The sequence below is a fragment of the Chironomus tepperi genome, unplaced genomic scaffold (assembly GCF_022539635.2).
Source record: "Chironomus tepperi strain 1889 unplaced genomic scaffold, CSIRO-AGI_Ctep_v1 contig_123, whole genome shotgun sequence".
Classification (NCBI taxonomy): domain Eukaryota; kingdom Metazoa; phylum Arthropoda; class Insecta; order Diptera; family Chironomidae; genus Chironomus; species Chironomus tepperi.
In genome coordinates, this window is record NW_027226245.1 from 754,686 (window position 1) to 771,232 (window position 16,547).

The 16,547-nt window shown below is 34.5% G+C and overlaps 1 protein-coding gene across 1 annotated transcript; it reads right to left on the reverse strand.

Moving 5' to 3' along the window:
- Window positions 1-6,735: 6,735 nt before the first annotated feature.
- On the reverse strand, window positions 6,736-16,228 carry LOC139087515 (uncharacterized). Its single transcript, XM_070636350.1, has 4 exons — window positions 15,776-16,228; window positions 14,066-14,231; window positions 12,104-12,409; window positions 6,736-7,415 (listed from the first exon to the last, which is right to left on the reverse strand). Exons 1-4 carry the CDS (start codon window positions 16,138-16,140, stop codon window positions 7,014-7,016), a joined length of 1,239 nt encoding a protein of 412 aa, XP_070492451.1. The 5' UTR covers window positions 16,141-16,228; the 3' UTR covers window positions 6,736-7,013.
- Window positions 16,229-16,547: the final 319 nt, after the last annotated feature.

Consider the following 16,547-nt stretch of genomic DNA (forward strand, 5'->3'; position numbering starts at 1 on the left):
TAGATGTCAATTATGAACAAATTTACAAAATTTCCTTAATTTTCATCAACCTTCACCAAAAATAACTCAAAAATCACCAAAATCCACTTCTACATCATTTCCAAAAAATCCACAAAAGCCTCTAAAAATTACACGAAAAACTTCAAAGTTAGTCAAATCCCTCAAATTCAACTCAGGTTTATTATAGAATTTGATCTCTTAATAATTAAATTGAATATAAAATATTGCCTTAAATTTAATGTAATTACGATAATATTAAAGAAGCTTTAACCTTATCCATTTTTCATCCATTAATTAATTGCTCATCAAAGTGATGATAAAAATGAACAGTAACGAAACAAGAATTAAAACAAACATCAAACAGATTTAAAAATAATGAAAAAATATTTCGTATTATCACGAGAAATTCCTTTCTTTTGCTCTTTATCTCTTGTTTGTTGGATGTGATGATGATTTTTTGTGAGAAGGTGGGGCTTGATGGGAGTGCAGATTGTCTAGGTGAATTGTTTCCATTTTTAAGTATTCCTCTGGGGAAGGTTGTTGTTCCCTCTGGGGATAGTTCCCTGAGGATGTCAAACTCTAGTCCCGTGGTGGGCAACCTTTTATTCCTTTCATTAAACCTTGGTCCTGCCTCAACACACATGCGGTTTATGGTATTTTCAAAATTTTTTGACATCACACCAGTGTTCCCCGGCCCTCAAGTTACCCACTACTGCTGGTCCAGCATTTTCCAGAATTCTTTGCGCCACGGCACTATAAGCTGGTGATTACAAACGAAACTGCACACGACATCATGCTTTATGGGATCCACTAGAGTACCATAGCACACAGTTTGGACAACACTACTTTATTCATTATAAAAGAAATTAATCCAGTGGTGGACAACTGTGTACCGCAGTCATCAAAATTTCGGTATGTCGTAGGGTCGATGTGTCCTATGCTACAAAAAAAGTTGCCCATCATTGAATTAATCCATGCAATTGGTTCCTGAATTGGTTTTTCATTGAGCAACTGTTCGAATCGATATAAGTTCTTTATGGCAGCCACAAGGCAGCCAAGTAACAATTTTTATGGCAGTCAACATGTAAATTGCCACTTGAATGGTATGTTGCGGCCGTTTGACTGCCATGAATAGTTTGTGTCGATCGGGTATGCATGAGACGAGTTGAGAGCAACTATACTTGTGCCGCAACACACAGGTTGCCCATCACTGCATTTGACCATTAATAGAAACATGTTTATCAGCAGAACCTACAGCAAAACCATACCCTAGAGCAGGTAAGTGTCAAATTCATCCCAAAAAATGCGCCATATCCTCACTCAACCCAACCCAAATCCCACACCATTTTTTATATTTTTCACATGAAAAATGTGAGCATTGAAAATTTCATTAAAAATTATTTCGTACATTTTTCCTCATTTTTTAAGCATTTATGTAGAGATATTAAAAATGCTCTCTCGAGTAAAACGAAGTCAGAGGAGGCACAAAATATATTTTCTTCTTTATTTTGTTTTTCATCCTACTTCGTACGTCTGTTTTAAATAAAAAGGAAGGAAGATTTAAAGAGCGTTGAATAGGCTTCATTCGATTTAAGGCTTAGAGTTGTTTCGCATTTGGATAAAACAAGATTAATACCTAAAATAAAAGGAAATAATAAGAAGGAAAGGTTTAGTGGAGGTGGTTTGGCGTTGGAAAGGTTTAAGAGAATTTTTTCGTTTAAGGTGCTGAATTTTATTTGAAAATCTTCTTAATCTGACGGAAGTGGAAATGAAGGAGATTCGGATTCTTAAATTTGTGTGCAATTATCCTCAAATGGCATGCAAAATTTGAAGAAATCTGGCCTTAAATGGACGCCCAAAGTCCTGCGAAAGGTCTACTGAGTGCAATGGTCTGGCGTACCCTCGGTCCTTGAAGTCTGGAGGGTGGTCTCGCGCACTTTCACTCGTCCTAGTGCAGTTCCGGATCTCAATGATCTGAATGATTAAAAGTTATTTGGGGACGGAACCGGGACTGGGTTCCGACATTTGGTTCTGACTTTGGTTCCGACTTTGGTTCCGACATTTGGTTCCGACTTTGATTCCGGGAAATTCTAGAAAAGCATAAGAATAGCCACAAAAGCCAAACTGATGCTCTGCAAATCTAAAGAAAAACGAACAAAGCTTGCTAAATAATTGTATGCACAAGAAATTCCTGCTTATAAATATTTATATCCATTCATTGCTCTATATTCCAGTAAGTATGTAAGTATTGCTCTATATTCATCCATACTAACAGTAAGTTATGATGATGTTTGTGATAATCATAATAATAATGATATCGTTGATGTGAATAGACGGTAGCTGCTTATGATTATAAAAAATCATAAATTTTGTGGCAGGAATTGAGCAACACTTCCTGAATTTTTATGTTACTCAACTGTTTGCTGTTTCTTCCTTCCTTTAAACATCGCTTTTATAGCTTTTCATTCGTGATATTTACTGATGTTACTCATTTTTTTTTAGAAATAAATGTACGGCATCATGAACATCAAAAGTCAAGCGACTGCTGCAGCAACAAATTTAATAAATGTTCATTTTTTTTTGGTGTGTGTGTGTGAGTGCATCAGCCATCACGAGACAGTAAATTTGATTCTCATTCGAGCATTTTTTTTTTTTTTTTTGATGACGAATGAATATTTAAGCAAACTGGTGCTGTAAATGTTTTTATTATGATGACAATAAAGCAATTTTCGTTCATATTTTTGACATAAAAAAAGTATTTGTATACATTTTTTTGGGTACCGCTTGCGATAAGATCTCGCAGATGAGTTTATTGACCAATTTTTTTTTTTGTTTTTTAAATGCTTGAAATTGGATCGACATGTTGATTGCTGTTGGTCAGGAATGGGTAACCTTGTATTTTTACGGCACACCTTGTATCGCTGACTACAGGTTGATCACACTAGTGTGTCGCTTACTACACGTTGCTCAGACTAGTGTGTCACTAACTACACGTTGCTCAGACTAGTATGTCGCTAACTACACGTTGCTCAGATTAGTGTGTCGCTTACTACACGTTGCTCAGATTAGTGTGTCGCTTACTACACGTTTCTCACACTAGTGTATCGCTGACTTCACAAGTTGCCCACACTAGTGAGTTTCGGAATACAAGTTGCTCTTTCCAATTTACCACAGAATATGACTTGCCCCACGCTAGTGTGCCACACATTACAGTTCACCAACATTAGTGTGCCACACCATACAGATTGCCCACCACTGTACTCTACATTGTGGTTATGGTTGGAACATTTGAAAATTGATATAGAATATATTTTTTATTGCATTTTATGTGTGATGCTGTTTTGAAAATTGAGTGGATTTAGATCATTTTTTTTTTGTGTGTTGAATGGTATTATGTGACATGGAAATTGTTCATTTATGAATCACAGCATGTATGTCATCTGGTATTGTTATATTTGATGTTAATTCATTGAATTTTTATGTTCAAAGAAATTATTTTGCTGTCTAAAACACTGGAAAATTTTGGAATTTGGAGTATGATGCCTAAATTAATGTTGGTCTGAGTTTTAAGGTTCTGTAAAATGGATCCCTAAAAGGACTACTTTCAAGCGGTGACATGATGAATAAATTGAATGACTTAACTGAATATTCCCGGACAGCATACTTGCTTACTTCCTTGGAGAAGGCGTATTTAGAATTCGTCGGAAGTTGGAGCTGCCAGATTCTAATTCCCAGCACCTTTGCATCGTTGCTCTCTCATGCCGGTAAGCACACGGCGTAAAAATGACCAAAAATTAGAAGCCAGTTCAACGTGAATCTGCAGTCTCATCTATTGTCATGTCAATCTGTGGCTTGATATTTGGCTTAATTTCTTTGCAGTGTATTTTTCAGAATCATCACCCTAATAACCTCAAAAACTTCCATAAAAAGCCTCCCAAAAAAGTCATATTTTTCATAAAGTCAACCACATCAGATTTAAGCCCATTTAACATACTTCCTTCTTTATGACTCACAGTCTCGTACACTCATTATATCCATCCTTAATCCGACACCAAAAGAACGAAAGAAAAGAAGTCTTGCTCAATAACACGAATACTTTTATTAACCAGCAACTGAATGAAGCATAAAGAAATTTCTTCCTTCATTTCCGCCACTAATTTATTTTTATCATGTCGTAAATTAACAATTCTTTTATGTTCGCCAAGATGAAGACGAAACAAGAAGACATTGCATAATCTCGTGAGAACCAAACAAAACCTTGTTGTTCATAATTCGTACACCGAGCGATGTGAAGGAACAAAAAAAAAGTTCAGCAACAAAAAGTTCATTTCCAAAAAAAATCCACACAAAACATGAGAAAGAAAATGAAAAAGTCAGACAAAAACATTTTCTCGCACATTGGAAGAACTGAATGAGAGCAGCACAAACAAAAAAAAAAGGAAGAACGCACGAGGCGCATGTCAAATTGAATGTTACATTAGCACAAACTTCCATTCCAGATGAGCTTCATGAATATTCATGTAAATGAGAAGCATAAAGACTGATTTTAATTATCATCTTCATCAAACGATGAGAGTGAAAAGTTTTATGCATCTGGAAGTGAAAAAACGAGTTGTTCCTTGAAGGAGGAAGAGCAAAAAAAAAAAAAGTCATCAAGGAACAGAACCAAAAAAACAAAAATTATGATTGTGAACTAAATAAATATCAGAAGAAATTATTTCGTTCCAACACTTTATTACGGGTATATTAAGTAGCTGTAGAGAGCATGATGAGGTGATGATGATAAAAAAGGAGGAATGACGATGATGCGGAATATTTAAATTAAAAAGTTGTCAACAAGAGAAAAAAAATGGAAATGATGATAGCTGGGTGCTAGGTACGGGTGTATCTAGTGCATTGATTTGGAACCTGTTTGCTGTGCCACTCTCGTCTGCACGACTCACTTGTGTATCGCTAAAATTGCTTGAAAATGCCATGAACAGTTTGCCGATTGCGGATTCAGTTGAGGCTAATCATCAAAGTATACTAAATGCACTAATAGGAATAGAAACAGCTTGCTCACCACTGATTTAGCGAACAAGGAGATTTGTGGACCAAAAAAATTCATGCAATTCATACAAAAAAAAAATCAACTTCCATCAAAATGGAACAAAAACAGATTTCGTAGCACCTACACATCATTGTGACATTCTGTCTGCATCAGGGCGACATAACACACTATTTAGTGCATTTTTAAGAACCACTGGTCAGAAGTACATTAGTCGTGAAATACTCATACAAACTCATACAAAGGATAGGCTGAAAGGAACGACTGTATAGAAGTACGACTGAGTACGGCTGAATTTTGTATGAAAAAGTCGAACCAAGTAGACCAGAGTGGGAAAATAGGCAACTGTCACAGGCAAAAACCGTACAATTTCCTAATATAGGATAAGAGAAATTATCAAGAAATTGTACAGTTTTTGCCTGTGACAGTGTCTGTTTTGCAATTCTGAAGTCGACAAAGGAAGACTGTGCGGCTTGCTCTACAAGAGATCTGAAAAAAGTGAAAAATAGCTCCTGCCGAGTTTTGAACCCTTGATTACAAAGTCTTTGTTGCACTAATTAGGGACTAAAGTACTAAGCCATTCCACCACCGAGCCTTTACGATTCACAGATTCAAAGCTAATTTGGTCTAAATATAAATAATTTCCCTGCTAAAATCACCAGCAGACTTCTCAAATATCAGCTTTCGTGTCACACAAATCCATTGAATGCTGTTCAAATGTAAAGTTTCTAACTTTTTTTCTTCTTTTTCTTCCTTGCCATTTACTCCATAATTAGCTACAAAAACACAACTTTATAAAAAGAGACCAAAACTTTTGCCACCAACTTCCTTTTTTTCTGTTATGTCGTTTAATAAACTTTATAATTAATTATATGTTGTAAATTAAGAAAGAGAAACGCGTTGAAGTGAATGAAAGAAACTTAAGTAAGGATAACTTTTCATTCACTTTTACTTCTCATTTCTGTAGTTTTTCATTCCATTCAAGTTTGCATGCTGGGATGTCAGGATTTTGTGTTGTGGGTGATTTTTTCTGATTGACGGATGTTGTTTATGTGAAAATAGTTGGAAATTATTGATTTTAGACATATTTTGGACGATTGAGGAAATATTTTAGTACCATTAAGTGGCAGTGGTCAGGAAAGTCGATTAGACCACCTTAAAATGATGTCTACTGAATTCGGTGGACTGGCGCATCCTCACTCGTTAAACAGTTATAAGCTGCAAAATACCATAGTGCAGTATTGTATCTAGAGGAATATTCAGGAGAGGGATTGGATGGGTTTGGAGAGGTTAAGGGGTCAAAAGCAGTTTGAGGACCTTAGACTGGACTTCTTCGTTGATCGTACAGATCAATTGTGACCAAGGTCTCGCACAGGTTGACTAATGCTGGCTCAATCGATGGCTTCCGTCCGCTAATTACCGATGCCATATGCAATACTCTATGAGTTCCTTAGGCACTCCTCATGCCTTTTTTTCCGTTAATGAATCTGACTCAATTTAATAGAACTTCAACTTCATAATTTTCATTTTCATGCAGTTAGTAAAACAATTACTAAAGCATCTGGCTATGATGAGTTTCCTGAACAATCTGAAGACATAAAAGTGCAACAAACAAACAGACTAAATTGAAAAAGTGAAGACTACAAAGGGTTTTCCAAAAATAGAATATAAAGTTTTATTAAAACAGATTTTTACAAATTTATTAAAGCTTTATTCACCGACACCATAAAAAAAATTTGTGTATAATTTCTAAGATATAAAATTTTAAACTAATTTTCATTAAATTCATTATCTACATCCATTTACATCTACCACATATTGTGGATGATCCACTAAATCAGTGTTGTCCAAATAATGTGCCGCGACACACTAGTGAGCATGTTATGTCACATGTCTTGTGCGGTTTCGGTGATGGCATGCCACAAAGGTGTCCACGTGACACAAAAAAAGTTTGACCAACACAGCACTAAATGAATCCATTATAGAAAAACTCTTTAAATTCTTCTTTTATAACTTTAGCATAATTTTCATTTAAATACAGATTCCTTTTTGAGCTCTCCGTATCGTCACTGACTACAAACATAACATCCGAATTAACTTTATCGAATTCACTAAGAAGATACGGTAAATAGCACAAGCATAATTGAGCACCAAGAGCACCACATCGTGTTAATTCAACATGCAAATCGAGTAATGTCGGTGGATCCTTTACGTATCCAAATCTTTTTAAGCTATCGACAAATGTCTCATAGTAGAATAAAATCATTTCACTTCGATGTTTTAAACGATTCTCTAAAGTCATTGAACCGTATAATGCCATAAAAATATCAACAGCTGGTGAAGCGTAGACGCTCAGTTGAAAGTCCAACTAAAATGAGGTGAGAAAAAAATGAAAATTTTGGTGAATTTTAAAAGTTTGAAATTAAATTCTGGGGGGTATTCAGGAAGGGTAGAGTAGGAGAGGGTTAGGTTTAAAAACAGGAAGAGTAAGGTAGGATTAGTGTTAGGGAGAGGTCAGGTGAGGCAGGAGTAGGATTAGAAGGAGGAAGGATTAGCGTTAGTTGTAGGTTGGGTAAGGGTTAGCGGAGAAATAGGTTTAGGGGAGAGGTAGGGTTAGGAGTGACGAAGTGTTAGGGGAGAGGTAGGGAAAAGTTAGTGTAAAGAAAGAGGTAAAGTTAGTGTGAGGAGTGTGTTGATCTGGTAGAGTTAGGAATCAGTTTCGGTAAGGGATGGGATAGGGGGGGAGGTAGGGTTTGGGATGAAGTAAGAATAGGAAAAGGTAGGGTAGTTAAGTAAGAGTAGGGTTAGGGATGAGGAAGGGTTAAGAAGGATGAAGAGTAGAGGGGTCAAAATACCAACATTTGGAAAATAATCTTCAATTTGCAGGGTTTTCCGTTGAAAAAATTCTAAAATGTCCCTAAATTTTGGAGATTCATTCAAATAATTTTAAATTTCACTAAATCCCCCTCCCCCCATGAACCCCAATTCCTATCATTTTTTGCAAGTATTATAGTAATATTCCACAGCTACCCTCCAATAATCCTCCACTCAAAAATTATGTATGATACGCTAGTATGCAGCATAAATTGATATATTCTAAGCATAACTTATAACGAAAAGTGGAAAAATGAAAAATTATAAGCGAAAGAATTATTGAATAAGTTATGCATTTTAGAAAAGTTTTTGGAAATTGTTAAAAATTGGAACTAGAAGAAATGAAAAAAAAATTTATTGAATTTTCAGCAAGAGAGACGCGAGCTAATAGAACTTTTGATGATTTACGGGATGAATGTTAGGGTAAAATGGTAATAATTTCAACTAATGTTCGAAAATCATCAACGTGCATGAAATTGAATTAGTTTTTTTTATTATATATTTTGAGTAGTTTATGGACATTTAGTAAAGGTGCTCTTGAGGATGCAACCGAGAGACACAATATTGAATATGCTTTGGAATGGCACCTTCATAGTTTCGTCATTGATGTTAAATTATCATAATTCAAAACATCAGATGGATCTTCATTTAGAAGCTGTATGACCAATGGCGTAGCCAAAAAATTCTAGTAATTTGAGGCTTGACTAGGGTGGTCTGAAGATTTTCGCAAAAAATTTTTGGAAAATTTTTGGAAAAAATCGAGACACTTCTTAGTTTACAAATACAGCAGATGGCCGCCCTAGGCTTGACACCCAAACTGCAACCCTGTGCCTCTGCATGCATTTCATGTAAATAAAAGCAACAATGACAGAACCTTTTCCATTTTTGTTGCTCGGAAAATTCAAAATAAATTCCCAAAATTCAGACTGAATTAATCTGTTCTACGTTATAGTATATTCAGAGCCTTCTAACCACTAACCCAAAACGCTCCATATTAGAGTAATGGTCAGAGTACACTTTTCTCAGACTATTTATTCCATGCGCCTTTTGGGTACGGTTCTAGAAAATTGGATCATTTCTCCATAATTTTGTTCGAGTGGGATCCGAACTCACGCCCTCTTGGTTGCATCTCAAGTACTCTTACTTATGGAGCTACCGGGGGTTACAAGTCAATATAGAGATTATGGCAAAATGCTCTCTTAAACCCTTTAAATGAGATCACTTTAAATTTCTAACTACGATACTTCCTCCCCTTCCACAGCTCTGTATATTACTGTATTAAGTTAGCTACAAATCCAACATTTTGAATAAGATAAGAATCATGGTCAAAATTCTCAAAATATAAATAACAAACTAGAAGGGAGGAGGAAGAAGCTTCAAAGTTGTTTACAAAATCAAAAGCTCAAATTTAATTAGAATAACTTCATCATGACAACTCCACTACCATTTTTTGATACAAAGATTTCCAAAAAAAAAGAAGAAACTCCTCCACAAAAATTTTCATCATCAAAAGACCTTTTATTTGCCAAACATTCATTTCCAAATAGAACCTCAAAAAAATAATTTTTTTTTTTAGAAATTCAATTTAATCTTTTTCGCATTAAATGAATCTTCAGCATGAATAATTTAATCTACAGACTCTGTAAAATCTAAAGAAAAATCAACAACAAAAAAAATGTTCTCATCTTAATTTCTAAGAAAAATCTCTGTAAATCTGCAGAAATTACACAAAGCTATGTCAACATTTACAGTCAAAATGCCTCATTCTACAGCTATTTTAATACATGTTGCTGTGACACATCCATTTAAGGTAAAATGTCTCGTACATAAAATCAGATATTTTGTGCTTTATTTTGCCATAAGCTAGATTTATTTCACCTTTTTTTTGCAATGAAAATAGATCAGCTAAATTTGCTTATTGCAGTGGAGGGTAACATGTGTGTTGCGATACACTAGTGTAATTGTGGGCAGTATGTGTGCCATGACATACGAATGCATTTGTGGGCAACCGTGTGACGTGTTACATTAGTGTGGTGGTGTGAAAACTACGTGTTGCTGTATTCTATTGCCTTGAGCCGCGGTACAGCAATTCAGTGGAGGAGAAATTGAGCTGTGACACACTTATGTGTGTATTATGCAATGACTAGCAACCATTTTTCCGCGGCATACTAATGGTGGGCAACCTGTGTGTCGCGATACACTAGTGCAGTCATGAATATATTGTGTGTTGCGATTCACGTATGTCGTGTTGGGCAACTGTGTCGCAATACGTTGGTTCAATAGGGGATAACCTGTGCGCTGCGACACACTAGTATTGCGTTGAGCAACTTGTATGTCGTGGCACACTAATGCAGTGGTGAGCAAACTGTGTGTCTTGGAACATTAGTGCAGTTGTTGGCAATTTGTGTGCGACACACCAGTGTAGTGGTGAGATTCATGTGTGTCGTGGCACACTAATCCTGTGAGACAACATGTGTGTCGTAGTGGTGGAAAATGCCATGAACCGCATACCAAGTGAAATTTCAGTCGTGACTCAACACAAGGTATGTCGTGAAAATATAAAAGGTTGCCTATCACTGACTTAAATCATAGAGCCATTAACATGAACATTTTTCGATAAAATCTATTCATCTTCTTACAGCATTGCTTGTTGTGAGTTTAAGGAATTATCATAGATGTGTTGCTATGTGCTACTTATGAATCATATTGTATTTAAAAAATAGTCAACTTATTCATATATATTTTGTTGTGGACTTCCTTAGACGATAATTCTCAGTATTTGAAAATTGAATTTTCATTGTTAAGGCAAAAATTTTTGATCTCACGGATGAAAAAATGCCAAAGGGAAGCTTTCAAGGTCTTGTTTGGATAAATCATTTAACTCAGATAAGCACGATTGTGTTGGAGTTGTTTATTTTGTTCAGGAAAAATACAAAATTTCGTTGAACATGAGCTTTTTAAACAATTCTTGGAATTTTGGACTTTTTATCAATGACTTGCCATCAATTTATTTGCTATCAATGGCAAAGATCAATCTTAGGAATTGCTTTTGCATAGCCAATTTTACATTAATCTAGACATGTTTACGGGGCCTAAAGCAAAAGCTTCTTACAGCTAGACCTATGTATATAGGCCTACCCACATATCTGATCATTATGCACATGTTCTGAAGTTCAATCTCGAAAAAAGTTTGACATTGAAGCTTTACCTTATAAATATAGGAGTGTTTTTGAAATTGTTTCTTTTGGGGATTGATGTAAAGCTAGACATTGAAGTTGAAGTTAAGCTTTAAATCTTAATGAGAGGCATTCCTTTGAAACTGGATTTTACCAAAAGTGAAGCAATGTTTTGAGTTTTAGCTTTACAAAATAAAGCTTTGCTTTGCTTTTGTAAAATAAATCATTGCGTAGAATATTGAATATTCAATTACAAAGCAATGCTTTAAAATAGAAGTTTAGCTAAACAAAGCATTGCTTTTGCACTTGATTTTACTAAACGAAGCCTTACTTTGAAATATGACTTCAAAAAATGAGTTATTGCTTTAAAATTTGCCTTTAAAAAAACTTAAAGCATTGTTTTGAGTCATGGTTTTACAAAATAAGAAATTTCATGCAGTTTTTCTTCACAAAAATGAAGCAATACTTTGAAATTTTTGATTACAAAATGAAGTATTACTTTAAAGCTTGGCTTTATAAATCGATTTGTTGCTTTGAAGCAAAATAAAGCATTGATTTATATTCAGACTAAACAAAACAATTCCTTACTTCCTTCAACAAACAGTAATCTCCTTCCAAATCACGCAAGAAAAATCAACAAAAAATCATTTTTTTTTTCTTCTTCTCCTCAATCAAACCCAAGAAATCAGCAATATTGATAAAAATAATTTCAGTTCCAATTCAGCAAAATTCTTTTAAAACATTCCTCATTAAAATAATTTTTAGACAAGAAAATGGTTGGAAAAAATTGAAAACAGCAGCATAAAAAAATGTTGGACTTTATCAATTAAAAAAGTTTTTTTTCTCTTGTTTCTTCCCTCACCCTCATTTGCCTGATGTTCTGTAACCGTTCCTTCTTATTATTTTTTCTTCAACTCGCAATTGATTATTTTTTCATGTCGAACGAAACGAATGTAAGAATTTTGTGGAGTCGGGGAGAAGAAAAATGATTTTTTTTTGTACTTACAAATTGCACATCGCAAATTCTTCCATCGACAGCAGCCCTCCGAAATAGCATATTTCTCATGAAAAAATCACCATGATTTAGACAGTTAAAGCCAGATGTTGATATGCTGAATACTCGTTTACCTCGTTCCGTACATTTTTTGATCATTTCATCTACACGTTTTACATACTTTGAATCATTCATCTCTGGCCAAGCATTATTTAACATAAGATTCTTGAATATACGGAGATTGTGTTTAAAAAATGATTCCTGAATTGACTCTGGCATGTGATATACAGAATAATTGAATGATGTGTAGTCGGCACCCTTTATATTGAGAGAGGGGAGGAAAAAATGATAAATTTAAGGTGAAAATGAATATTTTTGTGAAATTTGTGGAAATGAGATAGAAAAATAATGATTTGAGTGCATTTACGATTAATGTATAGACAATTTGTATCAATTTTATGAGAATAATTTAAAATCATTGTCAAATTCTTCGGAAATGATCTGAATTTCTGTCAATTTTAAATCTTTTTTAGAAGTTTACATGAGCTTAAGTCATCGCTTTAAAAATTTTTTATTAAAACTGTAATTTTAATTGCAAAATCGTCGCTTTAATTCGAATCATAGCTTAAATTTTAGTCATCACTTTGAGTTAATGGATCTCATTACTTTCAGAAGTAGCCGTTTTGTCCTGGAACATAAACTTGCTCAACCGCTATTAACGAAAAACGATTGACAGTGGATCAATAAGTACTAATCATAATAATCATCATCATCAAGTGTTCACCTTAACAAAGCTTTAACTCAAGTCGTTGCTTTAAATTTGTTCCAATTTAAGTCAAAGCTAAATCAAAAGCTTTGATCAAAAACTTAATATAAATCGTGGTTTTGAGTTGTTGGTTTGAGCAAGCTTATATTTGAATCATTGGTTCAAATAAGCAATAATTTGAGTCGTTGCTTCAAATGAACTATAGCTTAATATTGCAAATTTTGAAAAGCAACGATTTGAGTTGTTGATTAAAACAAGCTTTAATTTAGGTCACTTCTTCAAAAAAGCTTGCATTTAAGACTTTGCTCTAAAAACAGGATTATAATGTAGGCTTTAAATTACCTAAAACTTTAACTTACTTAAAACTCATTACTTAAATCCATATATTCGAATCGTCACTTTAACTAAGCTCAATTTCAATCGTAGAGTCAATTGCACTAGCAGACAAAGATCATGCTTTCATGGATCAATATAACCACTACGGTACCTAAAAGTGGCGTATTATGGTTAAGTTCATTGCTTCAGTTTAGATATGTATGATTTGGGTCACAGTTGAAGGTAAGAATCACTTTGAATCGTCGTTTCAAATTGTATTTAATAAAAGTCGTTGCTTTAAGATCATTTATTGTATTAAATCTCTTAGTCCCTCATCAGCTACGTGATAAATGTCCAATTCCGATGAGATTCACCCAATTAAAGACCAACGAACTTTCACTTGATTTTATCCTTACTAAATTAAGAATCCAGCCACCAGGCATGCTCATAATACCAACTTAAAAATGCTTTCAAGAACACTTTTCAATTTAAGAAAAGGTTTAAGCATGCAGACATGACAATAGAGCAAAAAAACCCAAAAGAGGAAGGTCAAAAAATTATTAAAGGGTAAGTGTTAAATTCAAGAGACAAAGGAAGGAAGCTGGTGAGGAATGAAAATGAAAATTGATTTCCCGCATCAGAGACAATGTCTTTTTGTTCTTGATTTCCTTTGGGGAATTTATGAGGTAGTAAAAGAGAAAAAGGAACAAGAAGAAAATGAATAAAAGTACAAGTGATAAAAATGAAAATTGTGTGACAGCTTGTGGTTATGATAAATGATTGAATGAGCAATGAACAAGACCGACAAGAGAAGTAAATGATCTCAAGAAAAAATCAACCGACTGAATTATTTATTAATGTGATTAATGCACAAGCAGTAACAATATACTTACATTATCCGCCAAGTAAAAGCTCGCAGCATGAAATATAGCAAGTCGATAAAATATCATTTTTGTCGTTTCCAAATTTTCATCTGGTGCACAAACTGTTGCAAAGCCGTATGAGTTCAAGTCTTCGAGAACAATAACAGCGGTTGGTTCTGTTGTTTGATAAATTAAACTGTGAGATGAGAAACATGAAAAACATTAATATCTATTAGCAGAAGTTACTAAACGGCAGTGGGTCATAATTATTGGTTCAAAATGAGTATGTACATAGGAAGGAGATGAGTGAATGCGAGTTGGGTGTTTTTGGATCTTGTTTGTAATGTGGAGCTGTTTTTAAAGTAAAGATGTCCAGAGTTGGCAGATATCTTTAGCTTAGAAGATCTGTTGCCTCTAGCCTGCACACATTAGAAGAGTCGATCTTTTGGGAGCAGATTTGAATTTTGCTGACTTCCATGATGCACAGTGAGTCAGTATTTGAAACCAGAATTATTCAAATGTTTATGATACACTGTGAGTTAAGCATAAGAACCCTGTGCAGCTTGGTGGTTGCATCTTCGTCCTTTCTACTACGGATCAGGAGCAAAGTTACATTTTTTTTGGAATATTCCATGGGAGCCTCTATGAGGAAGAGACATGAGGACCAGGCTCTAAACGAACAGGGAAGGTTTGCTAAGATTCCAAAAATTTTGAACAATTATGTCCAAAGAGACGGGTTTTTTGACCTCAGACTCCTTTTCTTCTTCTATGTTATGTCCGTTACGTTCTTTCATCGATCTGATTAGTGTTTCTTATTTTTGGAAGTTAAGATGCTTTTGACTACTGTATGAAGCATTCAAAGCTGAAATCGTAATTTTGATAATACTGAATTTGATGTTGTCAAGGTCAAGTCAAGGTCTACGACCACCTTGGTAAACTCCATAACATAAGAAGTACAAAACCCTTCGACTTAAATTGAAGCTTTTTGCAAAATTTTTGCAATAACTTCTGATTCTGTCTATAATTTTTTAAAAACACTTGTAAAATAAGAGCTAAGAACAACTGAATTTTTGATAAACAATCATAAAACAGATCAGATAACTTGAATGACATAAAGATAGAACGTTCGAAAAAATAACTTGACAATTTTTTACCAACACATAGATAAGCTACTGGCGAATATAAAATACTTTTGCAAATAAATGAGAGAAATAAAATAAACAGAAATTACCGCCAATAAATTGGGGTTGTTAGTAAATGATGTGAGGGATTAAAATGGAGGTTTTGTGACTTTTTGGAAGGGTTCGTTCAAAACTGCAGGTCTGAAGCAATAGACAAACTATAAAGTACAATTAAAAAGTGCAGGTTTGGTAAACTGAAATTCAGTAAACGCAGGCCTGTGGTTCTTGGCCGAACCATACATTTTTGAGAACCTCCGGTTAAATTATGCTGTTGAACTGTCGCCACTCTTCGAAGAAATCTGTCAATCTGTAATTGGCAGACGGAAGCCAGCGATAGAGCCATCTTTAGACGCCATCTGAGGATGTCCATGGATCACAATTGACCTGAACCGGTCAGTTCCGACCCTCCATGTACTAACTGTCATTAATGCAAGACATCACTTACGTACACCCCAATCTCAATTTACTAATTGAATAGCTTGAATAGCACTCAAAAATCCAATTATTTACTCACTCAGTCTCTCATCTCCCTCTCACACTGACTCACCAACTCTCTTACCTGGGAAACAGTTTAAGCTCTCCATAAGCCATCCGCACAATTTTATCAATGTCAACTAAGCTCTCACCATACATTCTCATCTCATTTAGAAACATACGATGATTGTCAATATCAACATCTTCATTTACCGGCAATGATTTCACAATAACTGATATTGTTTCAATATTTCGGCCTGCTGTTGATGTCCGTGGACTTTTTGAATAATTTAATGTCACACGATATAAATCACTTGCAAAATTTTCACCAGCATTTGATCCAGAACGTATTGAGAAATTTATAAGAATTGCTGACTCATCTTTTGTGTAATTTTTGATGACTTTTGTGAAGAAGTCTTTATCAAGCCAGTCGGGAACCGTTTTTGACATTTTTTAATTAATTAAACTTTATTTTTCGCCTTAATTTTGTGTATTACCGTCTTATACTTGTAGCATGCTACAAGCGATTAATGTGGGAATAAAAAAAAACTTTTTTTTGCTGTTCCTTCTTCTTATTTTTTTTTTGTGCTCTCAGATACAAAATCGTCTGGCTCGCTCTCTCTTTTCCGCTTTAGGTTAAATGATTTTGATTGTTGTGGTTACTTTTTTTTTGTGTACTTTTTTATATTCTCAATGCGATTATTAAGAAAGAAAATGATAAGATTAGAATCAGTGATGCCCAATTTATGTGATATGGTGCTTATGTGAAGCGTGATGATACATTTTAGGGACAGTATGACATATTGTTTGTGATTACTTTTAGAAATGTTTGAATTTGGGAATTTAAAGTTAGGGAT